Raw genomic sequence first — 27,061 nt, forward strand, 5'->3', positions numbered from 1 at the left:
CATGCATACCGGGCATGGTAGCACGTGCCTCTAATCCCAGAACTAGGGAGGCTGAGGCAGGAGGATGAGGAGTTGGTAACTAGCCTTGGCTATGTACTGAGACCCCATTAATGAAAGAAAAGGAAGAAGGAAGGAAAGAAGAAAAATGGAGAGACATATGGAGACAGACACACAGAGACAGACAGACAGACAGACAGACAGACAGACAGACAGACAGACAGAGGAAGGGGCTGGGGTGCATCTTTGTGGCCAAGTGTTTGTCTTGCATGTCAAGCTTTACTCCTGAACCCTGAAGGAAAAGAGTGTGACACTGGCCCAGGCATGATGGTGCAGGTGAATCTCTGCAAGTTAGAGACCAACTTGATCTATATTGGGAGTTCTACACCAGGGCTCCACAGGAAAAACAAAGGATAACTCTGTCTATATAACAACCAGAAATAGAGACACTAAGCAATACACCTTAGCAAACCCATGTGTGTGTATGTGACAAACCTTAAGGTCAGCAGATAGAAAATACCAGGTAGAGGTTGTCACCAAGGGATGGTGGAAAGCGGGAAGGTGACATCGGAGAATGAGATCATCAGTATAGACCATATTCTGTTTCTGAATCTGGAGAACGGCACAGCACCAAGAGTATTTCCATGTACGGTGTTGTCAACTTACTGGCCGTGTTGTCAAACTGCCCTCTAAATATTATGTCCACAGCCTAGGTTGGAGCAGCTTCCCTCTGCTGTGGTTTTAGTGCTGAGAAAAAGTGATTATTGAGTGATCAGTCCTAAAGGGGATATCTGTACCAAACCTCCACCATACCACAAAGAACACACACTACCCCAAAGCACCCTCACCGTACAACAAGGCACCGCTATCCTATCCCAAGGCACCCCATCCTACCCCAAGGCACCCCATCCTACCCCAAGGCACCACACCCTATCCCAAGGCACCCCATCCTACCTTAAAATACACCCATCCTACTCCAAGGCACCCCTACCATACCCCAAGGCACACTCACCCTATCCCAAGGCTCAGGGACATTATGGAAGGAAGAGGGAGAGAAAAGAATTCCACAGCCAGAGAGGAGGACGACAGTGCTGGGAGATGCTGTGCTCTGGCTGTGCCATGGCCACAACACTCAAGATGCTGTAACTTTGGTTACCTGCACAAGACCAAGGCAGCAAGATCAGTTAGCATTCCAGCCGGTGGCAGTAACTGAACTCAGTGTTACAGAGAGAAAAAGAAAAATGGAGAAAAGGGGATGGACCATGAAGGGGGAGGGGACCCAGGCCTGGGGAGTGGGAGGGTGGGATTGGAGGTGGATGTCATAGAGTTATGTTGTACATGTGTGAAATTATAACGAATAAGTAAAGACACGCTATTAAAACATCTATGTATTTATTGGGCACATTTTTATTTGTGATTCACCACAAAGAGTCTTCTAGAATCACAGCATTTTCAGAAGCACAGATTGTCCTCTGCCACCAGAGGAGCTGAGTCCATGACAGGGACACGGCTTTGCTGTCAACAGACCTCACTGATTTCATAGTCGGGACAGTGCCTCTTCTCCCCAGAGCACCTCTGAGGCCTGTTCACCCAGAGGACCGCACTGAGCATGCTCAGCAGCAGGGGCACCTCCAGAAAGACCAGGAGCTGGAAGTAAATGCTGCTCAGCAGGGACCTGTGGGGACAGGGTCACAGTCAGCTCCCTTCCCAGAATGCAACGCTGCTGCCCTGCACTGTGTGCCTGTCTCTTTAACCCAGCTGTGTGTCCACAGTGCTGTGTTCAGGGACAAAGCAGCCCTGTCTAAATGACCAGTGTGACCCATAGTCCAAGAAGTAGCCTTGAACTGTGGGCCTGGCCCACTCTCTGCAGACCAACCCCATGGAACTCTACTGCTAAGGCCTCTAACCAGGCAGTGCCTCCCCCACCCACAGCCAAATCTCTTCTAAATTGAGGCTCCCTGTCTCCTCCTGGTGGCTGTTATTTGTTATTCACTTATTTGTGTTTGTTTGTTTGTTTTGGACAGGGTCTCTGTAATACAGCTCAGGCTGTCCTGGACCTCACTATGTAGACCAGACTGTATTGAACTCACAGAGATTCTCCTGCCTCTGCCTCTGCCTCTTAACTACTGGGATTAAAGGCTTGGGCCAGTACACCTAGTAGCTGTATTGATTTTCATTAGTAAATTAATTAATTTAGTGCTCTCTCTCTCTTGCTCTCTCTATCTCTCTTTCACCGTGTGTATGTTCATGTGTGTTTTCCAGCTGCACATGTGTGAGCATGAATGTGGAGGTCAGAGGATGACATTGGGTGTCATTTCTCAAGAATCATCACCTTGTCATGCTTGTCTTGAGACAGGTCTCACTATGTAGCTCTGGTTAGAATGGAATTTTCTATGTAGTTCAGGCTGGTTTTAAACTCACTGAGATCTGCTTGCCTTTGCCTCCCAAGTGCTGGGATTAAAGGCGTGAGCCACCATGCCTGGCCCATCTATCTTGTTATCTGACAGGATCTCTCATTGGCCTGGAGCTTGCCAACTAGGCTAGGCTGGCCTGCCAGTGGGTCTTAGGGACCCTCCTGTCTCTACCTCCAGAGCTGTGGTATTTCAAGTGCATGCCACCAAGCCCAACATGTGGTTGCTGTGGCTTAGAGCACTTTGCCAGCAGAGCTGTCTGCCCAGCCTATGGATGTGTTTTTGTAGTAACCTCTTGGCAGGAAACTAAGTCCATCTCAGCAGGTCTGTGTCTGGGTGTTATTGCTGTGTCTCAATATTTAGATGAGCAACTGGCTTTTAAAGTCACCCACCCAGGTCATTGTGGGCCTGGGAGATGCAGGAGGGGCCCAAGGGGGGAGATCCAAACCCTTCAACCTCCACCCTCTCAGCTTTAACCCCCACTCCCAATCCAGAGGCCTCAGGGATATTGATTGGTTCCTCACCGAGGGTGTGGGCTGGGACCGGGAGTTGTGTCCTCTGTGGTCACGCTGGGCTGAGTGTGCACCAGTGAAGATTTCAGGGACCCCAGGGTATTTGTTCTGTTCTCGGGGACAGAGCCTGTGACAGCAGCAGAGGCTGGAAACACAAGACAGTCCCAGTGACCTTAACTCCATCTCCTGCCCACTGAAACCTCTGCAGCTCTGCTTCTCACAGGTGGACAGCTAGAGACATGGTGGACAGCTGTCTGTCAGCCCATAAGCCTCATGGCCACACCAAGGCCTGGACAGGGCCTCCCCTCCCAGCCCTTCCCATCATGCACTGTGGCTGGTTGGTGCTCTCAAACTTGAGGCCAGTCTTCCTATAGAGGAGAGTTTGTCAGTGACAAGACATTGTTGCCAGGTCCCATTCAGCCTCAGTCACACCGTTTGCCTCCTTGGCTTCCATCCTTCTGGGGACAGACACAGGGTGGTGGGACTCTGTCTGCCTCGCCCACTCATTCCCACACTGTCAGCCAGAGAGGCCACTGGGCAGTCTCTTCTGAGCAATGGCCAGATGGAAAGTTCTAGAAAGGCCAGTGCTTGAAGGACCCTGTGCAGAGTGGCCTCTACTGCAGAGAACTAGTGACACTGGCGGGATTTGGTTCCACATTCTTCAGAATGAGTCCACAGAGGATGCTGGGGGGAACTTTTTGTGAGGGGAAAACCAAAACCGAGAATTAGAGCAAGAAGCTGGGTGTGGTTTTGCCAGCCTGTAATCCCGGTGCTAGAGAGGCAGAGTCAGGAAGATCAGTCACTAGAGCTGAATCCCAACTACACAGTGAGCTTGTGGTCAACCTGGGCTATACAAACCCTCTCTCAGAGAAGAAAAACACTGGGAAACACAGAGCAGGTCAGCCTCTTCCACCCCTGCCACCAACCTGCCCTTAAAGAGATGCGATTATTAGGGCTCTATAAACAAGGGAGGCTCCATTAGTGGAGAATGAACTGCAGACATGGACAACATTGGGACCAAAGTGGCTGAGAGCCTGTCGTCCATCCTCCTTGACCTTCTGCTGGGAAGGAGCACTTTTGGGGGACTCTCTGAGTTTCTTCCTGCAGGAAATGGTTCTTGGGAAAGGGGAACACAGGGCAAGTAGGAGGAGCTGAATGGATTCCTCAGGGGTCAAGAAGCTGGCTCCTTCTCGTGTCTCTGGTTCCTCTCAGAAGCCCCAGTACCACCGTGATGAGGCTGGTCCCTCAGGCCCCCATGGAAGGGAAATGTCTGCTCAGTCCCAGGTCAGAGCAGCCTTTGACAGAGCAGAGCAGGTGTGCTGGGTACTGTTCTCACATGGAGATGGGTACAGCACCCAATGGGACCTGGGAGAGGACTCATCTCCTATCAGGACAGGAAGTCACAAAAGAGCCAGTGTTTCAGGACCTGTGTCTGCAAAGGTTCAGCCTGGAGACTGTCACCTGTGACACACAGAGAATCTCCAACAGGGGCTGATGAGACAGCTCTGTGGGTAAAATCCCTTGCTTGCCAAGCTAGGTGACCTGAGTTTCAGCTCAAGACCCACACTGGGAAAGAAAACTAAGTCCCAGATGTTCTTCAATGAGTGACACACACCATGGGCAAGTCCAAACAGACAAACTGATAATAAATAAATGTCTGGAGAAGAGAGTTTCAAAGAACCCATGTTCCCCAATGTGCCTGTACATAGGAAATCACACATACCACACATGCTCTCAAAAGGCACCTGTGGACTCACACTCCTTGTGTCCTGAGTCACTGATTCACCAAGCTCACCATGCTATTGTATCTGGCTTCGTACTTTCATGGGAGGATGACAGGTTGGGACTCAGAATGCCATGACATGAGGGGCTTACCTGGGACCACAGACACCACAACCTTGGAGTAAGAATCAATCCCCAAGGAGGGAGTGATCTCCCACCAGGAGCCATTGATCAACGGTATATCCACAACACACATGTAGGTGCCTGCATCCTCCAGGGTGAGGTTGTCCAAGGTCACTGTGAAGGTGAGGGTGGCCGGATCGTCCCTGATGGACACTCGGCCATTCCTAGCTTCTTTCGAGGCTCTCGTCTTGACAATATTTCGACAATATGGTAGCAGTGACCCTCTGCACCAGGTTTTGCTGTTAGCCTTGTGTTTCTCTTCATACTGACACCTCACTCTCAGGGATTCCCCCACGGTGCCTGTCATGGAACTGGGACCACGCAGAGGGACACAGCCTGGAAAACACAAGCTCCAATTCTGTACCCTCCTAGCTGGATGGGGGTCCGGCCTCCCTTGGTCAGATCTTAGGGAGCTGCCTGGTCTGGAGGAACCAGAGAGAAAGGAGACAGGCTTTGTCAGACCAGGAGTCAGGACTGAGGTGAGCAGCTCTGTTTTACTGAAGACCGGGCAGGGCGGGGCTTGTCCTGGAGAAAGGAGCCTAGGAGGAAACCACACTGTGTGTGTGTGTGTGTGTGTGTGTGTGTGTGTGTGTGTGTGTGTGAGAGAGAGAGAGAGAGAGAGAGAGAGAGAGAGAGAGAGAGAGACAGACAGACAGACAGAGAGAGACAGACAGAGAGAGACAGACAGAGAGAGACAGAGAGAGCAAGAGAGAGACAGATAGACAGAGAGACAGAGACACAGAGATTTTACCTACGTGCATATACATGTGTATGTCTCTGCGAGTGAGACTTGTGCCTCTGTGGAATACACACTTGCGTGTGTTTGGTATGCACGCACAGGTATGCAGATACCTGTGTGTACACAATGGAGGTTGTGTTGCTCTCTGGCAATGACTGTCACAGCTGGACCTCTCCGTAGGTCCCGACTGTTTCTGGTGTGGTAGACGTGACTGTGCACTGAAAGCTGGCAGCACCTGGGGCCATGCGGCCTCTCCTGCCCCCCCACTCTCTTGCCCTCACTCCTGGCCTCATCTTCCTCTGCTGGCTGCTCTCTCCCACCCCCCAATGCCCTGTCATGCCCTCTCCCATCTGTAACCCCTCCCCTGTCCCCGTGCTCACCTGGGACCTGCAAGAGGAGCAGGGCTGAAGGCAGCCACACTGCCATCACTCTTGGGATCATTTCTCAGCTCTATGTCACCTGCCCCCAGTCTGAGCCCAAGAGAGCAGAAGGGGAGTCTCCTAGGGTTATGATGTCCACGTGCCTATGTCTCCTTCCTGTGCTCTGCTTCCTGGTCCTGTGAGGCTCCAGATGAACTTGGGGCAGGAAGTGCTCTGAAGATTCTCCAGGCCTCAGGGGCCCTGGTTCCTGTCACTCCCTGTGAGGGACACATGGAATGCCATGGATTGAGGATGCCACCTGTCCCCTAGCCCTCAGCCAAGGGCTTCACAACCTTCCCACGTCTGACAGAGCCCTGGGGTGCATTTCCTTTTTTGTTCAGGCTGCCCACCCTCTGTGACACGCCACTTCCTGAGTGGACTTGAGAGCTGTGCGTTTTATCTGCTCCTGCTCTGTTGAACACAGAGAAACCATCTCCTTCCAAAATTCAGCTTAGCCATCCATAGAGCGCTCTTAGTTTAACCTCAGGGTCTCTGGCACCATTTCTGGCTTCAGATACTTCAATCAGAGTTCACCTTGATGCTGAGTCGTCAGGAGGGGTACAGACCTGTAAGTCACAGCTCTTTCTTCTCTTCCATTTATTCTGTTTGCTTGTTTGCTTTGTTGTTTATGTGTGGCAGCATCTCTAGCCCAAGCTGGCCTCTATGCAGTAAGGATGACCTTGAAGTCATGACTCCTTATATCTTCTATTGTATATTATAGGTGTGAGCCAGCACATCCCATTTATATTGTGCTCAGGAATGAACCCAGGGCTTCATGCATGCTAGGCACACAATCTACCAACTGAGATAGGTCTCAGACCTTGTTGATTTGAGACAGAATTTCACATAGCTACCCGGTCTGGACTGGAAAGCACTATTAACTCAAGCTGAACTTGAAATCCTCCAAGCCTTGTGTCCACATGGTGACTCTGTCTTCTTCTGTCCCCCGGTCCATGGACTTGGTGTCATTATCCTGGGTAGGTGTTGTGCATTGGGAGGAGATGAAGAATAACCTCAGATCTCTCCTTTCTGACACTCGGTTCCCAATGCTGAGGTGTATTTCCTTCTCATGTTGGGGAAGAAGGCAAGAGAATGTTTCCTGGAGCCCATTGATGCACCTAACCTTAGAGGTATCTGCACTTCTCTGATATGTGTCAGTATCTGGAGGCTGTGGTGACACCTGGTGGGGGGACATTGGCACTTGCTGTTCCCTGCCTTGGGCTCTCTTCTGGGCATCCCCACTTATTCCACTCATGGGCAAGCTCATGGGCCAGCTAGCCTGGTGTCTGCAGAACAAGAGAGGCCCTGCTTCCAACAAGGTGAAGTTGAGGACTGACATGTGAGGACTGGCGTGCCCTCTGACATCCACATGTGCTGTGTGGTGTGTGTTTGTCCCATGGCACATGTGTGCCCTGATTATCCACCTCCTCCCAAACACACAAGGATGAAAAAACCAAAGAAAAAATCAAAAAACAAAAGCCTAACCTCCATTGCAAGAAGGTGATTGCTCAGGCCCAGACCACAGAAGCTTTTGATAGAGGAAGGCAGATGCTCTGGGGTCCTGTTCTCTCAAAGAAGATGGGAAGAGGTCCAGGTGGGACTTGGGGCCCCTTCAGGGAGGGCATGGCTTTCCTCAGGACAGGGAGTCATGAAGAAGCCAGGCTCAGGTTTTCTCACATCTCAACTGGAAATGTCCGGTCCTTGCTGTCGTGGGAGGACACACAGAGGGTTTGAAGGTCAGAGGGGTCCCTGTCCTGTTGCACATGCCTGTACATTCAGACACACAGCAAAATACACAGCTGACTCACAGCCGCTGATCTCTTATTCTCTGTCAGGTCATCTGTTCCCTGCCTCTGCCCAGGGCTGTGATGGACAGTTCTGCTGCTGATGGGATCGTAGACTCATCTGGGGACAGAGACGTGACGATCTGGAAGATGGGAACATACTGAAGTTCTTGCGGTCCCTTTTCAAATCCACTTTTATGAATCCCACACCATATATGCCTGTGTTGTTCACAGTGAAACCCTCTTGAGTTCATTGTGAATGGGAGGTTCAAGGGACAATTCTGATGGATGTTTGGCCAGTCTCCTCTTTGCCTCTTGGGCCTTGTAATCCTCCAGGGTGGTAAACGTGAATGGGAAACTTGTATTCCTCTTCACGCAGACACTGTGTGTGCTCAGGAATTCCCCCATGGGGACTTGCACGCTAGCCTCTTCTGCATTCTTCAATTCTAAGAATTGGGGTGTTGACCTGGTCAGACGGTCTCGGAGGAATTAGACTACAAAGAATGGTGTCATGAAGGTCAAGGCTAGGGTAACTAATGCAGAGTGACCTTGAGCTGCTGGCTGCTGCTCAGTTGGGACTCTGATGAGGCATGAAGGAAGCCAAGCACTCAGGCTGGACCATCTCCATGCTTATACACTGCTGCCTGGAAGGAGACACCCGGAATCAGGATCTTGGAAAGAAGGTGGTTATCCTGATGCCCTGGGAAGGAGATCTGAGGAATCTGGTGTCTTGATGCAACTGTCCCCCTCTTCCCAAAGTGAGCAGTATGACAAAGCTGGAGGCAGAGCATTTGTGTCCACTAACCCATGATTCTCTAACCCAGGGCTCACACTGGGTGCCTTGCTCATGACAGCTAGAGTAAATAGAACTATACATTTGACAGCATGCTTCAGAGACTACAGAAATTGGTGACTTATTTTTCGGTCCCGCCAAAGTCTGGTGAGGTACCCAGTCCACACAGCCAGGGTTCCAGGCTTCTGCTGTCTTTCTGTTGGGTGAACTCTCAAGAGTTGACTTAACCTGTCCATGTAAGATGGTAATTAGTGCAAGTGTCAGGGAGGGGAGAAAGGTGATGGCAAGAGCTTTCCCTGGGATGGGGCCGATTCACACTCACCCACAACTGTCTGGCCACATGAACAATCAGAAACACAGAAACACATAGAGTTGCCATGGAGAAAAGAGGAAACAGAGAAGACAAAGGGAGGGGCTTCTCTTACACCTCTTGCTAATCTCTACCCTGCAGTGAGAAGCAAAAATGTAACTGAGAAGAGGAACCACCTGCAGACACCAGAAGAGGATGTGTGTGTGTGTGTGTGTGTGTGTGTGTGTGTGTGTGTGTGTGTGTGTGTGTGTGTGTGTGTGTGTGTGTGTGTGTGTGTGTGTGTGTGTGTGTGTGTGTGTGTGTGTGTGTGTGTGTGTGTGTGTGTGTGTGTGTGTGTGTGTGTGTGTGTGTGTGTGTGTGTGTGTGGTGTGTGTGTGTGTGTGTGTGTGTGTGTGTGTGTGTGTGTGTGTGTGTGTGTGTGTGTGTGTGTGTGTGTGTGTGTGTGTCTGTGTAGACACATCACATGCTCATCACAGCAACTGCACAGCTACAGACACATCTTGAGTGCCTAGCAGGGCATCTCTGAAACTGTGGCATGCTCCTTGTGTCTCTTCAGGATCTTCCATTGAGATCCAGGCCACTCCAAGGATCAGGATGTCTGTAGGTCCCTCTCAGTGTGTGGAGACAAGTGCTGTGAGCAAATGCCTACTGTGTGCTGGATGACAGACAGAATAAATAGAAGGAAGTTAGCACCAACATTCATCTCTCTCTGCTTTCTACTTGAGGATGAGTGTCACCGGCCACTTCACACCCTTTCACTGGCCTCTTTCACCATGGTGGCCTAAATTCCCTCAAGCCATGAGCCAAAATAAACCCTTCCCACTGCTTTTGTCATTGTTTGGTCACAGTAAAGAGGAAAACAACTAATACAAGGCCTTTGGAGAGGGAGGAAAGAAGACAAAGAAGAGAAAGAAAATGACAGACAGACAGATGACAGTGTCTAGGAAGTTTTTGTCAACTTGATACAAACTAGAGACTCCGGGAAGAAAGAACCTCTACTGAGCGATTGCCTCCATCCGATTGGCCCAGTGGGCACATCTCTAGGGATATTTTCTTGATTGCTAATTGATATGAAAGGGCTCAGCCCACCATGTGTGATGCCATCCTTGGGCAGATGGTCCCGGGTTCTACAAGAAATCAGGCTGAGCAGCCCTGCAGAGCAAGCCCGTGAGCACTGTCCCCCATGGCCTCTGCTTCAGTTCCTGCCCCAGGCTCCTGTTCAGTTCTTGCACACTTCCTTCAAAATGGACCACGACATGGAAGCCAAATAAATGCTTTCCTCTCAGCAGATTGGATTTGTGTTTTATTACAGAAAAAAAGTCTAGAACAGAAGGATGGATAGATGGATGGAACAGACAGATAGATCTGCTCATCTCACCACTTGCCTGAAACACAGTCTGTTTCCTATTTGTAAAAGACACGGACTCTTTCCCTCATGATCCAGGTTCTGCCTCTGTCTTGGCCCCCTTTCCTAATCATCTTCTTTTTAATTTATTTATTTTTCTGAGACAGGGTTTCTCTGTGTAGCCCTGGCTCTCCTGGAACTCTCTCTGTAGATCAGGTCTGCTCAAACTCACAGAGATTTGCCCTCCCCTGCCTCCCAAGTGCTGGGAGTAAAGGCATATGCCACCACCACCCAGCTCTCAATATCTAGATGGAAAAAAACCCTCTAAATATGTTACAGTGTTTTAAAAAATGTACAAAGGCTTGGGAGAGAAAAGAAAAGGGATAGACAGTCATAAACAAACAAACAAATAATTAAAGTAATAAGTAAAGTCCTTAAAAAGGGAGTAAAGAAATATAAAACAAAAAGTCACATAAACACGGAAAACACACAGAGAGTCTGGATCCTGTTTGTTACTGTGCTGTCTTTAAATATTTTGGCTCCTAAGAGAATGGATTATGAAAGCTACTAGATTAAAGCAACGTATATAATTAAAAAAATGTCTTGACTTCAAAATGGAAGTCAAATGGTGTGTTGCTTTGGGGGAGAGTCTATGCTTTTATTTCCACAGGAAATGGAAGGCTGTGGATTCATTCCAGGATAAAGAAGATCAGGTTTGATCGAGGAAGACCCCCTGAAAATCCTGATTACAAACATAAGGTATATGTTACTCGCTCAAACATAAAACTTGTAACAAGTATTCAATACTTGTAATGTATGTTACCTTTAAAAATTTATGTATTTTTAGATCAAGGTGACCAAACACTAATGAAAATGGATGACCCAGGTGATCCAGCATCTCAGATGCCTCTCTTACAGTCTCCTCAGAATTCTGCATCCAAAACAGCCTCAAGGCTGCTGGCTGAGGTGATCCAGCCCCACAAACTGCTCCAGCCAAGACCTAACAATTATCAATTATTCTGGTTTTCTCAAGGTTCCCCCAAAGATACCAGCACCCACAAACAACAGGAAGTAGTCTAGAGATTGATGCCCACATTCCCCAAATGGGTTATGGATGTTTATTATCATTTAAGGTGAGTTGATTACAAGTTGTTATTGGTCATAGCAAAAAAAAAAAAAGCTAAACAAAAGAGTTAAATTCAAAGATCTCTTTCTAAAGAAAAAGGGGGTATGTGATAGAGAAATAATGAGATGAAAGAGTAGATTATTGAATCAACTTTAACCCATACATTAGTATGGATTTTGGTTTATTGATATATATTTAATGTTAATTTTTGTTATACTGTATGTATGTTTCTACTCTTGTTTGAGGTATTGTGTTTATATTGCTTATTTAAAAATGTAATGTATAATTAAGAAATACAGATTAATAGTTAGGCATCAATTATAGTCAAATGTATAGTCATGTTAGGTAAGGTTTCAAGGTCACACACAGATATATTTAGATAGTTTGATGGTCTTTGAACTCTTCAAAGATCTACAGAATATGGCATTTAATCTGTTTTATGATTTAAGGATTTTCATGGCAGTGAGACACGTCTGCTCCTGTCAGCACCAATCTACTTCAGAGAAGATGATGGGTATCCAAGAAACTCCTTAAGCATTTTGCCTTCTTTGTGACAAAAGTAGCCACTGGGCAAAGAAACTGCCCTTGTCTCAATTATTGATAATATTCTGTCCAAACTGAATCAGCAGGACACAAACAAACAAACAAACAAACAAATATATGCCCTGTGAAACTTGCCAAGACAAGATAGGACATCCCTTTAAAATTCTCCACTTCTGAAAAATGTCTTTTACATTTGGCAGGCCTGTAGGCCAAAGTTACTGAAGAACTTTGGTGATGTCCAGGCAGCCAGATATCCCTGTTGTTAGGAAACATTTCACCCTCCTGAGGTCTTTGATAGAGCTCACCATAGTCAGGGTTTCTATTGCTATAAGGAGGCACCATGACCACAGCAACTCTTATAAAGAAAACATTTCATTGAGGGCATTGGCTTGCAGTTTCAGAGGTCCAGTCAATCATCGCCCTGGCAGGGAGCATGGCGGTGTGCCAGCAGATTCGGTGCTGGAACTGAGAGCGCTTACATCTTGACTCAGAGGCAGCAGGAAGTTGACTGTCATACGGAGTGAAGCTTGAGAGACTCCAAGCCTGTTCCCACAGTGACACACTTCCAACAAAAGGTGTGCACTCCAGCCCCAAGGTCTGGATTAAAGATGTGTGTCATCCTTCTCCTCCAGCAATACCGCACCTCTTCCAGCAAGGCCACACCTCCCTAAGAGCTTATAGGGGCCAGATACATTCAGACGACTACATTTTACCCCCTGGGCACATAGACCTTTAACAATAACAAGATGCGTTTAGTCCAGTTTCAAAAGTCCATAGTCTATCAAAGTCTCCACACTGTTTAAAAGTCTCTCCTGAGATTCATGTACTTTCTTAACTATAATCCCCTGTAAAGTCAAGTCAAAAAGCCAGGTCACATACTTCCAACATATACTGTCTGGTGCATGCCTTTAATCCTAGCACTCAGGAGGCAGAGACAGGAGGATCTCTGTGAGTTCAAGGCCAGCCTGGTCTACAGAGCGAGTTCCAGGACAGGCTCCAAAGCAATACAGAGAAACCCTGTCTCAAAACAACAACAACAACAACAACAAAACCACCACCACCAACAACAAAAAACATATAATGCCATAGAATATACATCACCATACCAAAATATAGGGGAGGGAGCATAGTGAGGAAACACTGCACCAAAGCCACTTGGCAGAATGTAGACCAACAAAAATGGATTAATTTAAGTTGTAAGAGTTAGCTAGTAACAAGACTTAGCTGTTGGCGGAGCATTTATAATTAATATTAAGCCTCTTTGTGGTTATTGGGGAGTGGGCTGACTGACAGAAAAGTCCACTTACATATGTGTGAGCACCATCACACACACACACACACACACACACACACACACACACACACACACTTATTTTTTCAAGGACAGGACTCTGAGGAGAATCAGATATGATGTGGATGGTCTTTGCTGAGGTCTGAGATACTGCTGTTTGTAGATGAAGGAGGCCGTGACATGGGAGCCAGGGCCCCATGGATGCCACAAATTCTTCTCCTTTTCAGCCCCCAGGTGAGTTGTTCTGTGGCCTTGGAGACCTGGAACCGCAGGGCTCAGGTAGGGTCAGAAAATGTCTGTTCTAGATTCCAGGGAGAAGAAACATGCTGGGGACAGTGACCAGCATCTGTCTCATGAGAAATCTCCCCAACTGTCCAGAATGATGTTCAGGCTGACTTTTTGGGGTCCTTACCAAGGTTCTATGAGTGTAGACAGTGCTTAAGAAATTTTTACATAGCATGGGGTCTGTGCTAAATTTGCTGTGTTGGAGCTTTGGATGGTGTCCTCATGGAATGGGCAATGAGATAAAGCAGAGTGGTTGAAATACAAATATTTAGTGAACAGAACCAACTGTTCAGGCTGTGAGACAGAGGAAGTTTGCTAGACTTGGGATCACAGACCTCAGCTACTGTTATCTGTGTAGCATGGGGCAACTTGTGTCTAGTTTCCCCTTATGTGGTCTGTATGGTTTCTTCATGATCTGTTTGGGCCAGATCAGGGGTGTTTGAGGAAGATGGGAGTGTGCCCACCTCACATTTCTGCTCAGGGACTTCCATCCCAGAAGACTTGAGAAAAGATCCATCTATCATCATATGAGCAAATGGCAGTGTACTGGATTTTGTTTATTTTATTTTATTTTATTTTATTTTATTTTATTTTATTTTTCAAGGTAGGGCTTCTTTGTGGAGCCCTGGCCATCATCAAACCCACCCTGTAGTCTAGGCTGGCTTCAAACTCACAGAGATACCCCTACCTCTGCCTCTGCAGGACTGGGATTAAGGAATTGGTCACCTCTGACTGGCTTCTTTCTCCCTTCCTTCCTCCCTTCCTTCCTCCCTCCCTCCCTCTTCCTACTTCTCCCTCCCCCCTCTCTCTCTCCCTCCCTCCCTCAATCCCCCCCCAGACAGGGTCTCTCTTTATAGGCTGACCTGTCCTGAAACACAGTCTGTCGACCAGGCTAGCCTCCAGCGCAGAAATCTGCCTACCAGTTGCTGGGATTAAAGGAATGGACCACTACTGCCCAGCCCACTTCTTTCTAAAAGGCCCACCTCCTGCTTACATGACACCTGTGCATGCGTGTGTGTGTGTGTGTGTGTGTGTGTGTGTGTGTGTGTGTGTGTGTGTGTGTGTGTGTACTAAATATAGTTCGGATTGCTTGCCTGAGTATGGGTGGGAAACAGGCAACTTACTGTCCACTTCTCACTTCAGCAAGCAAAAAGCCTTCTCTCAACAAAGGCAGACTCACAGGAGCTCCAACACCTGCCATCAAGGAGAAGATGCTAACATGGGTCTCTACCCACACAATATGTTAGGTGTGAGTTTGGGCTGTGGGTGTCAGAGCATGAGAGGATGAGAAGACTGTGCTGTGGGTGCAGCACTCAGCTGAGGCTGGAGAGCTGGGAACAACTAAACTGTCTTCCACTTGACTGTTTTGCCTTTGAACCTTTCAGCAATTTAACCAGGTCGTTCTTATTTTTTAGCTTGTATTTGGATGGTGTCTAGCACTTAGACATTGAATAGATGCTTCTGAAGGAACAGCAGGACAACAGTGTCAATGGCCAGTCTTTCTGTCTACCACCAGCCAGCTCCCCAATAATGACACGAGACTTCTTATTAATTATAAAAATGTGGCCGATAGCTTAGGCTTATTTCTAATTAGTTCTTATAACTTAGATTAACCAATTTCTATTAATCTATGTCCTGCCTTATGACTCGTGGCTGTTACCTCTCCTCCTGCATGTCGTCCTTCCTCAGTGTCTAGCTGGAGACTCCTCTTCTTCCCATCATTCTCTCAGGCCCCCAACGCCTGCCCAGCTGCTGACCCCCAGAGTTCTATTAAACCAATCCAAGTGACCCATCTTCACAGTGTACAAAATGATTATTCCACAACACAGCGGGCTGATGTGGTCTCATGATTCCTGGGAAGACAGCACCCTTCACCCAGATGACTCCCCTGCGACAGCTTTTTGTTTTGGACCAACAACCAGTTCCCAAATCATACTAGTTGTGAATGGTCAGCCTTCACTTAGGCTCATTTCTGGCTGTCTCGTATAACTTAAATTATCCTGTTTCTCTTCATGTATGTTTTACCTCCAGGATTTTTACCTCTCTCTCTCTCTCCCTCTCTCTCTCTCTCTCTCTCTCTCTCTCTCTCTCTCTCTCTCTTTCTGTATATCTTCCTTTCCTGCTGTCTCTATGTCTGGCTGGCTGGTGGCTGCCTGGCTTCTGGCCCTGGGTGTGTCGCTTTCTTTCTCCCTCAATCTCTTTGTTTCTTTCCTCTCTCTAGCCTAGATTTCTCCTATTTATTCTCTCTTCCTGCCTTCCCTCCCTATCCCTCTCCTGCCTAGCTAATGGCCATTCAACTTTTTGTTAAACCAATTAGGTGCCTTAGGCTGGCAAGGTTAAACAGCAACACATCTTTTAATAATTAAACAAAGGCAGCATAAACAAATGTAACACACATTTACACAGTTAAAGTAGTACTCTGCAGCATAAACAAATGAAATACAGTTTACATAGTTAAAAGAATATTCTGCAACACTCCCCATTTGGTCCTCCTGGGCCAGGGATCTAGATTTCAGGAACCATGATTGACAAACTCCGTGGGAACCTGAGGGAACCTGTGGGAACAAGTGCAACAGACACTTGTCAACTGCTCCACCTGGGTTAAGAACACACTTAGTGTGTTGACTAATTTGTTCAATCTGTAAGCTACAGACATCCAATAGGACAGTGGCAAACATATATGCCACTTGGTGAGGCCACATTTTCCAGATATTTGGTCAAACACCTGGCTGGTGGCCCAGAGACTTAGGATGACATATGCCCTCCAAGGAACTGGGGCCCTAAAAGGAACCATGAATTTTTCTTGTAATATCTACTTCACTGGAGGCCTTCAGAGGAAGAAAGGCTCAGGCAGGCACTGTAGGAGATTCTGAGAGAGGAACCACCTGAGGGGTTCCAGAACCTCAGCTGTCCCTGATAGAGGAGGAGGAGGAGGAGGAGGAGGAGTCTGGGGCTGAGTCCACAGTAGCCCAGAGACACAGTGCTGCTGACCACAGTCCTTCCATCATAGAAATAATCTTTGCTAGGCTGGGGGTGGCTTGGTGGGTAAGGTGCTTGTCTTCCTTGCAGTTACAAGGACATGAGTTTATCACCACAACCCGTGGTTTTTTGTTTGTTTATGTTTTTGTATGTATATGTGTATTTTTAAAAGCTGAGGCACTTGTGTGTGCTTATAATGGCAAGATTGGAAAGTGGAGCTAGGTAGGTCCCTGGAGTTCCCCACCAGCTAGCCTGGCCTTCTTGGCAAAAGTCCAGGCCAATGAGAACCCTGTCTCAGACAATAGTGCAATGACACCTGAGTTTGTCCTTTACACACACATATGCACCCACAATGTGTAAATACACACACACACACACACACACACACACACACACACACACACACACACACACTTTTTTTTCTGTCTGTTGAGAGGTTTTTCTCTCTTTACCGGACATCAGAACTCTGAACCTTCTCCAGGCCAACTTCACCTCCCCCAGAGCACCTCTGAGGCCTGTTCACCCAGAGGACGGCACTGAGCATGCTCAGCAGCAGGGGCACCTCCAGAAAGACCAGGAGCTGGAAGTAGATGCTGCTGAGCAGGGACCTGCAGGAAAGGAGGAGAGAGGAAGTAAGATGTCACCTGGCATAGAGGCCTCAGCCTTCCTTCTGTCCATAGCCTAGCCTTCAGTGGCCAGAGGAGGACAAGCCTGGGATACAACTAGCATGGCCTCTCTGCAAGTGCATGGCTGGTCGTGCTGCCTGCATGTTAACCCCGGGGAAGCTTTACCTGGTGTCCTTCAGTTTTCCTTTGACCACTGTCCTAGAAATGATTGGTTTTCCTGAATTCTAGAAGTCCTGGACATCTTGTGTTTTATCTGGAGCCCCCATCCCCCCAGGGAGAGGCCATTGGGACAGCCCAGTGGGAAGGAGCTGCCTGTGTCCAGCTCTGCTTACCAGGTGGGGGCACTGGTTTGAGTCTCTCCATGGTTGCCAGTGTTCTCCCTGGTTGATAGTGTGGGTGTCAGAACTGGGGCCATGGTTGTCATTATTACAGTAGAAACTTCTGGGGCTAAAGATACAAAGAGAACATGGTTCGTTCCAACTGAGGACAGCCCAGCTTTGGGTATGGCTTAAAGCTTTTTCCACTAGGAACTAAGAATCTTGCTCTCCAGTCGCCATCCAAAACTGTACATTAATTCTTTTCTAAAGGAAGATGCTGTGCAGAGCAAAGCAGCTCCCCATTTAAAACTCGATTCTTCATGGCTTAATCATTACTGTCTGCCATACAATCTGCAGGAAAACTTCACTTTTGCACATTTTGTCTATTTAAAAAGTATGTATTTATATGTGAATGGGTGTTTGCTTGCCTGATGGGGAATGTCCTCAGTATGTTGTGACTGTGTTTCTCTGTGTAACAGCATCCTCTGCTACCAGCCAGGTGGTGGTGGTGCACACCTTTAATCCCAGCACTGGGGAGACAGAGGCAGGGGGATCTCTGTGAGTTTGAGGTCAACCTGGTCTACAGAGCCAGTTCCAGGACAGCTATGGCTGACAGAGAAACCCAGTTACAGCATACAGAGGACATCAGCCATCACTCTCCCATATCCATACACACCGTGTGCATGCAGTGCCCATGGAGGCCAGAGAGGCCGCCAGATCCCTGGAACTGGAGTTGAAGATGGTTGTTGAGCTGCCCTGTGGGTGCTGAGAACCAAACCCAGTTGTCTGGAAAAGCAGCCAGTGCTCTTAATCACTGAGCCATCTCTCCAGCCCCAACTTTGTCTATTTTATTGACTGTAGTTGTTTAAACAGACACAAATCTGATCCTTATTACTCTATCTTGTCCAGAAATAGAGCTCCTGTGACTTCCTTTGTTTTATGTTAAAGGGGTGGTGGAGGGGGTGGGGTCTAAGGAGTTTAGCTCAGTGGTAGAGTGCTTGGCTAGCACACATGAGGTTCTGGGTTCAGTTCCCAGAACTGTACAAGTGAGAATACGCAAGACACATGTGTGTGTGTGGGGGAGACAAGGCCTCCCCACCTCACCATCTATCCCAGTAGAAAACAGGACTGATAGAGTCGTCTGTGTTTATCTTTTCCAGTAAGACTCTTACAGTCATGAGTTCAGGCTCCCTGGTCCCTCACTCAGTCAGGATCTTCTGGAATTTTTTCTTACCTGGGTCAATGTTCACATTAACTTTAAAACTGGGATCGTATCCAACTCTGTCAATCCCACACCAGTAAATGCCGGCGTCACTTATCCTCAGGTCCTCCATAGTCACTGTGAAGATGAGGTCAATCTGGTCGTCCCTGATGGACACACGGTTCTTCACCAACTTCTCTGATGTATTAGTTTTGACAAGAATCTCACATGCATTTAAATCAGCTCCCCGACACCAGTACTTCTTGTTATCCTTCCAGCGAGAGTCATACCGGCACCGCACAGTCAAGGAGCCCCGCTCCTGACCTCTCACTATGCTTGGACCTGTGATTGCACCCTGAGCAGTAGAGCAGCCTGGAAAATAGAAAACAAAGGATCCCTGGTCTCCCACTCAAATAGCAAAGCACAGTGCCCTGTGTCAAAAGAAGAATTCACACCAGTCAGTGAAGGGCTACCCCTTTCCCAAGATAGGCCATCATTATTCTATTGGTCAAAGCCTCAAAAAATGGCTAATGTGTATATTATCTTCACTAGGAAAAGCTGTGTTACATTGGTTTCTGCTGCAGAATATTACTATAACTGTGTGACGCTGTGTTACATTGGTTTCTGCTGCAGAATATTACTATAACTGTGTGAAGCTGTGTTACATTGGTTTCTGCTGCAGAATATTACTATAACTATGTGACGCTGTGTTACATTTCTTTCTGTGCATTTGTTTAGTGATGTAAGGGTGTGTGTTTAACTATTTACACAGGTGTTGCATTTGTTTCAAATTTCCTGCCTAAAGCACCTGATTGGCCCAATAAAGAGCAGAACAGACAGGACTCAGGCAGAGAAAACAGAGGTGTGGCTGGCAGGAAGAGAGAATAAGTAGGAGGAGAAATCTAAGTTCAGGAAGAAGAATTAAAGAAGGAGAGAACCAGGGATATGCCTGGAACCAGAAGCCAAGCAGCCAGAAGTCAGCCAGACACACACACAGCAAGAAAGTAAGAAAAGGCAAAAAGCTCCGAGGCAAAAGGTTGATAAAGAGGATCAGGTTAACTTAAGTGGGCTAGCCAGAATCATGCCTAAGCTAGGCTGATCATTTAAAACTATTTATAAGTCTCTGTGCCGTGATTTGGGAGCTGCTTGGTGGACCAAAGGAAAAAAAAAAAAACCTGGTGCAGATGAGGCCAGTTACAGCTCTCAGAAGATAAAATGGTGACATTGAGCAGTCATGACTTCCTGTGTTCAACCCCTCTTCATGTGCCAGTGGCCAATAAAAGTGTATTTGAAAGAATCCTTCTGCAACAATCTATATGTTACCCTGGAGCATGTGAAATGTCAGAAGACCATGTCCACAGGACAGGATCCTGCCTTCATTCAGTACCCGTGACCCTCAGGACGTCCATCTGAGGAGGCCACATGCCGTGGCCATGCAGAAGCCACTTCTGGTAGTTCAGCAGTCTCCAGGGGTTCTGTAGGGACCCGCCCTGGACTAATGACTTGGAAGCTGTCCAAAATGACACCTACCAATCTAATCTCCATGTGGTACAGTGCCGACAGAGCACAGAGCCTGTGCTGTCCTTTAGGTCCACCTAAAGCTGACCCAAAGCTCCTAGTAAGGGGTAGGGATGCAGCTCAGTTGGTGGGGTGCTTACAGAGCATGCATGAAACCAAACAATAACAAATACCTGGTTAAAATTATAAAAGAAGAGCTTCACGGTATTGGCTTCAACAACAACATATGTGTTCCTAACGGCCCAGATAAGAAAACAAAAATTGTTAAATGTAATTATTTTAAACTACAATGACTCAACCAACAGAGTCAAGAGACAGCTTCCAGGTGGGATAACATCTTTTCAGACCATGCACCTGACAGGAGGTCAACTTTCTCATATATGAGCAGGAATTCAACTCAAAGAGTCCAACAGCAACCATAATCCAATTTAAAAAATGATGTAATGAGGGGCTGTGAAGATGGCTTAGTCAGTGTAATACCTGCTGTGTAAGCCTAAGCATGAAGAACCTGAGTTTGTGTCCCCAGCATCCAGTGAAAAACTCAGGAGTGCTGTCGTGTGCCTGTAGCCCAGCACAGAGGTGGACAGTAGAGACAGAGCATCCTGGAAGCTCCTTGGCCATCCAACCCAACTTCAGGTTCAATGAGGAACCCTGTCTCAGAAAATAAAGGTGGGAGCTGAGCATGATGGTACATGCTTTAATTCCAGCACTCAGGAGGCAGAGGCAGGCAGCTCTCTGTGAGTTCAAGGCCAGCCTGATTTATGTGAAGAGTTGCAGGCCAGTTGGGGCTGCCTAGTGAGATCCAGTGTCAAGGATAAAATAACATGAATGTGAAGGTGTGGGGCAATTTAAGAACACCCTCTGGCCTCTTGACCTCAGGCCTCCACATGCATGCATACTCATGCACAGTACACCGGCACGCACGCGCGCGCGCGCACACACACACACACACACACACACACACACACACACATACACACACACACACACACACACACACACACACACACACACACACACACACACACACACGCTCACATCCACACACACACGAGCAGATGAACTGAGCACACAGCTCTCAAAGGAGATACAAACGGTCAAGAAATATATGACAAATGCCCCATGTCACTAATTGTCAGGAGAGAGACACAAATCAGAACCACAGAGAGCCATCATCACCCCCAGGTCAGAATGGCTATTACCAAACAGCACATAACAACTGTAGACGCATGTGTGGGACAGGGAAGTCTGACACGCTGTGGGTTGGAATGTAAATTAGACATGATGGGAAACACTATGGAGGTCCCTCAGAAAAGTTAGCATAGATCGGCTGCCGCATAAGACAGCAACTGCACTCGGGGGATATAGCCTGTGTTGGTTACCTTTCTGTCACTTTGACTCCACTTGGGGGTGTGCAGAAGGAAGGAACATGAATTGAGAAGATGCCTCCATCAGCCTGGCCTGTAGGCAAGTCTGGGGGACATTTCCTTGATGTGGGAAGGTCCAGTCCACTGTGGGCAGTGTAGCATAAGAAAGCAGGCTGAACAAGCCAGGGGGAGAAACCCAGTAGGCAGTGTTCCTCCAGGGTCTCTGCCTCAGTGCCTGCCTCCAGGCTCCAGCTCCATGATGGACTGTGATCTGGATGTGTAAGCCAAGCAAACCTTCTCCTCCCCCAGCTGTCCTTGGCCATGGTCTGTAGCACAGTAGCAGAAAGCAAGCACACTCCCAGAGAATGAAGTGAGAATGCTGAAGACACACCTTCCCGTGTGTTTCCTGCAGCAGAATTCACAACAGCCAAGGCCCAGAATCAGCCTGGATGCGGATGAATGGATAATAAAATGTGCTGCATAAATGCAGTGCAATATCACTGTTGAGGGGTTGCATGCTCTCATTTGCAGCCTGTGGACGGAATTGGCTTGAACACAGAGGTCCACTTACCTACTGAGTACTGGCTTCATGCATTACCACACCCAGGCCCTACAAGTTTATTTTACTGTCTATTAAAAATCAGAATGTCCTAGCACTCAGAGGGTGGAGGCCAGAGGACCCAAGTTCAGGGTCATCCTAGGCTACATGAGATCCTATTTCAAAATTGCCAAACACGAAATTATAAAGATATTTTTACATAAATTTGTTTATCCATTCTCTCATCTACTTTTGTGTAGAAGCCAGGTTTGAGAAACACACTCTGGAAGGATTTTTAAAAGTTGGTTTTGGTTTTGGTTTTCCTGAGGCACCCATAGGATTCACAAGATGCCAAAGTCTTGCTTTTCATTTAGGAAGTAAGCATTTGGTGAATGAATTAGCTCTTCCTCTTTTCCCCAACCCAGGGCAGAATTCCGTGTCCTCCCCCACCGCTGACACTGTGATGTCGTAAAGTCCCAGCTACTTACCTGGGAGGAAGAGGAGCAGAGCAGGGAACAGCCACATGGTCCTGTCCCCTCTCCTGTCCTTGGTGGTGACAGATGCCAACACCCTGAAAGAACTTAAAACTCAGTTTGAATTTCCTCTCAGTCTCTCTTCTTTATCTCCTTGACAACTTCTCAATTTTTCATGTTTCAAGAAAGAGGATGTCGTTTGAGAAGACTGACAAGTCAGAAGTCATTGTGTGAAGTCATTTTGTGGTACAGCGGGATGGACTGGGGACTTCCTCTGCTGGATAGATCCGAGGCTATATCTGAACTTGAAAGATGGATGGGACTCGCCAGGGGAGATGCAGATACACAGGTCAGTAGAGACAGATGCAAAATATGGAATACAGCAAACCCCTCTGCTCACTGGGACATAAATGAGTTGCAGGGGATCATGGAACTGCCAGCTCCCGAATAATGGCACAGACTTTTTATTAATTATGAAAGCTTGGTTTAGCTTAAGCTTGTTCTCAAATAGCTCTGAATATTTAAATTAACTTGTTTATATTATTCTGCATCCTGCCACATAACTCTTAACCTCTACTCAGTTTCAAAAGTCCAACTTCCTCCAGTAGTCTTCTGAGGAATATCCTGGGCCTCCAATTAGTTCCTATCTCTGCCTGGAAGTCCTGCCTATCCTCTACTGTCTAGCTATTGGTTATTCAATTTTTTTTTATCAAACCAATCAGAAGGTCCCTTAGGCATGTGAGTAAGGAGAGAGACACATTCTCACACAGTGTACAAATTATTTTCCCAACATTTCTCCCTCTTAGTCCAATAAAATGCTCTTTCTCTAACATCAGTAAGCCATGTTCAATAAGAACAATTATCAGATAAGCACTAGATTCCCAATGTCTAGTCCATTTTGTGTTTGGCCTCTAATCCTATCTTGGTGAGTCCAAAGTTTTGTACTTAAATCACTTCCTAACATAAACTGTACTACTAGACTAAAAATACTGTTCTAGACCTTAAAATATTTTCATAAACAACTTAAGCTTTTATGTTTCTCAAAATTTATATATTTTTTAAAATTTATAAATATTAAATCTCTTCTGTGAGTTTCTTTTTTTGAATTTGGTAACAAGGAAAACTGCAAAACTATATATGATATATAATCTTCAAGCCCTTCAGAGACCAGAGAAGAATAAAATATCACCTGAGTAAACAGAAAGTGTAGACCAAGCAACTTCCAAAACTACAGAAACGACAGAGACAGCTGGCTGCTTCCCGGACAGTCACTCAAGATTCCTTTACAATGTTGGAGCAAATATCTTTGGCCTATAGGACCAGTATATCTGACACACCTTTCCTGAAGCATGAATTTTGAGGAACTGGCCTACCTTGTCTTGGCAAAGTTCCATAGTTGATTTCTTTTGTGCCTACTTGACCAGTTTGGACAGCATACTGTCAGCAATTGACGCAAGGACACTTTCTTGCCCAATCGATAGCTTTGCCACATTTGAAATAAACTCCATGTGGAGGTCCATTGATGATCATCTTCTTCGAAGTAGATTGATGCTGCCAGGAGAAGACAGTCTCACTGTCATGAAAAGCCTCATGCTATTAAAAACATCTTAAACGCCAAATTCTGTAGACCATGAAGTGTTTGAAGACTGCCTATCTATCTAAAATATATCTCTGTTTAACTTTGAAAACAGACCTAAGAACAAAAAGCTTGTTATAGATGACTATTAACCAGCATTTCTTAATTACCCTAAAAAGTTTGTAATAGTAGCTTTCTAGGACTAGAATTTACATTACATTTTTAAATGAGTTGTAAAAGTATGATATTTTAAACAAGAATAGAAACATCTATACAGAGCGTTGTGGCAAAAATAAACTTAAATTTTTATCACTATATAAAAATCCAAACCAATGTCAAATATTTGAAACTAGTACTTGCTTTTTAGTTTAAATAATCCATGCTTTTATCCTATCATTCCTTTTTTCATCCCATACCCGGTTTCTTTCCCCAACATTAAGTAGGAAAGAAAGAAGGATAGAAGAAAGACAAAGAAAGAAAAAAGAAATCCCTGAATCTAACCTCCTTTGCTTAGTTTCTTCTCTGACCACGACCAATAACAATTTGTAAGCAACCCCTCTAAACAATGAAAAATATCCATAACCCACTGAATATCAAAACCCACACACATTACCTCTCAGGTATGTGGGCATTGTGTTCTTAAAATTGCTGTTGTCTGGCATTGAAGGCCTCTTTAGGGGACCCTGAGAGAATGGGATAATGATCAAGTCCTGGGATTGCTAGCTGTATCATTTGTTGTCCAGTCTCTGTGTGATGGAAAAGTGGAGGGCCTAACTGAATTCCTGGCTAGCAGTTTGTGAGGATGGACCATCTTACCCAGCCACTTTGAGTTTATTCTGGATGCAGATTACTGAGGAAACGTCAACGGAGGCATTCTGTGAGGCTGGATCACCTGAACTACTTACCTTGCCTTATCTTGTCTTCACTGGTGTCAAGTCTTTTTGTTCGGAAGGCATACAAACATTTAAAGGTAACATACATATCTGAACTAACACAATATGAAATGTGCAGTGTGATCAAATCAGCTAAAGATGATACTCTCTTCTATGTTTGAGCAGATAAAAGGCATCTGTCAACCTCATAAGTCTGTCTGGACTGCATAAGCAAGCTGCCATGCGGATTCTATGGACAGCAGCATCTATCATGCCCCATCCAGCCTCAGAGCTGCTCCCATGTAGAAGGATCAGCATATACATCACCTGTCTTATACTTTTCTTGGTTTCTTCCTTCATGGCTTCAGCCAAGATTCAGGAAGTCTCCTCTGGTTGAATCCGATCTTTTTTAATTTGAAGGAATCCATAGCTTTTCCTTTCCTATGAAAACAAAGTCATAACCTCTCTCTCAATGCAACACTTTCCCCGACTTGTTGAGGGCTGTGAAAGTATACAGCCAGTGAGAACTGGTGATCAGATGTTAACCCACCAGAGGGAACCTATTGCTCCTGTCTGTATTTCACATCTGCAAAAGCAGCTTTGATGTCACCCAATACCTGTACTTTCCTGTCTAGTGACCCATTATCTGCACTGTAGTGTGTGATCTCATGTGGTATGTATATGTAATCTCATGATTGCATCTCAACCCATTATCTGCACTGTAGTGTGTGATCTCATGTGATGTGACTATATAATCTCATGATTGCATCTCAGTCAATGGGCTCAAATATCTGTGGATGATCTGGAAGATGACTTCTCAGTCTATTTGATTTTGATATGTAGAAAATATACTAGAATATGCTTCATAACTAGATCTACTGTTCCACCGAGATTGTAAGACACTTAAAAGCCTGCTTTGTTCCTTTTGTTGAGACTAACACAAGCAAATACCAATTGTTCCACAGTCTAAGACAAACTGCTCACAATTGGCTCATCTTTACCTCAAGATAAGTTCAAACTACCCTAAATATTTCTGTAAATGGATCATACGTTTAAAACTTTATAGTTATGTGCAAGGTCAGAATCAGTGGTGTGTAACCAAGGTTATTAACACAAAGCAGCCTAAACATCATGCCAATTCCTTCCTTGCCAAGTCTAGCTGATAAAAGACCCATGTGTACAAGCTTGTCTTACTGAGCCTATGTCCCAACACTGTGGTCACAGTCTTACACCAGAAACCTTGAAACTTTGTGTTGCCATGGTAAATGGCTTTGCCCTCCTCAGTTACCCAAGGAATGTGCTATGACCACTGAGATGTGAACCTTGTAACTTTTCTTTAAGGCCTTAAAACTCCCACATAAAATGTTTTTAAAGCTAGGTGAACATAGAAGCTAGGCAGAATGGAAACAGAGAATTAGAAGAACTAGAGTTAAAGTAGATTAAAAGAAAAGACGCTCAGATCATGTGTAAAGTTATTATAAAAATCTTTCAATCCTGAGAAGGAAGCATTTCTCTGAGTTACCCTGGGTAGTGGCCTGGGAGCTGGACTTCCAAACCGCTACAAGCATATATGTTACCTGTCGTGTAGTTTTTCTTGGTTTCTTCCTCATGTCCAAAGCTAACATTTCAGGAAGTCTCCCCAGGTCAAATCTGATGGTTATTAATTTTGAAGGAACCCATAGCTTTTCGTTACCTTTAGAAACAAAGTCATAACCTCTCCCCAATGCAACACATTTCTTGACTTCTATTCTGAGGTTAAGACATCCTTAAAATATTTAGGCTGGTTTAATTCAGCAGTTTCATGTTTTAATATTCACTGTCTCTACACAGCTGTTTTTTTTGTTCATTAGCAGTTAAAAAGATTTAAAGTAAATAAAGTACTACATAAGGTCCAAATGCCTTGTGTTATGGTATTTCATATCCGTACATGGCTTATTTGTTTATATTACATTATTCTCTCTTTAAAGACTTTGCTTTATTATGATCAAACTATTTATTTTTTCTTTGACTGTCTATACCTGCTTCCTTTTCCTTCTTCAGCACCTAGGCACATTTTCAACCATAGTGTTCCTGTTCAGATGTTTTTTCAGTCTGGATTTGGCTTTTTGCCTTCCTGAGCCTTTCTCTGACAGTG

The 27,061-nt window shown here is 46.1% G+C and overlaps 2 protein-coding genes across 2 annotated transcripts; both read right to left on the minus strand.

Annotated features, from left to right (window-relative positions):
- Window positions 1–1,515: 1,515 nt before the first annotated feature.
- On the minus strand, window positions 1,516–6,005 carry LOC100760829 (CMRF-35-like molecule 4). The gene is made up of 4 exons (XM_027425748.2): window positions 5,945–6,005; window positions 4,796–5,161; window positions 2,933–3,065; window positions 1,516–1,672 (listed from the first exon to the last, which is right to left on the minus strand). Exons 1-4 carry the CDS (start codon window positions 6,003–6,005, stop codon window positions 1,516–1,518), a joined length of 717 nt encoding a protein of 238 aa, XP_027281549.1.
- A 9,967-nt stretch (window positions 6,006–15,972) lies between these two features.
- LOC100760538 (CMRF35-like molecule 3) lies at window positions 15,973–22,531 on the minus strand. Its single transcript, XM_035448167.1, has 5 exons — window positions 22,495–22,531; window positions 18,617–18,955; window positions 17,398–17,506; window positions 16,892–17,047; window positions 15,973–16,015 (listed from the first exon to the last, which is right to left on the minus strand). The coding sequence occupies exons 1-5, from the start codon at window positions 22,529–22,531 to the stop codon at window positions 15,973–15,975; spliced, it is 684 nt and encodes a 227-aa protein (XP_035304058.1).
- Window positions 22,532–27,061: the final 4,530 nt, after the last annotated feature.

The sequence above is a fragment of the Cricetulus griseus genome, chromosome 7 (genome assembly GCF_003668045.3).
Source record: "Cricetulus griseus strain 17A/GY chromosome 7, alternate assembly CriGri-PICRH-1.0, whole genome shotgun sequence".
Taxonomy (NCBI): Eukaryota; Metazoa; Chordata; class Mammalia; order Rodentia; family Cricetidae; genus Cricetulus; species Cricetulus griseus.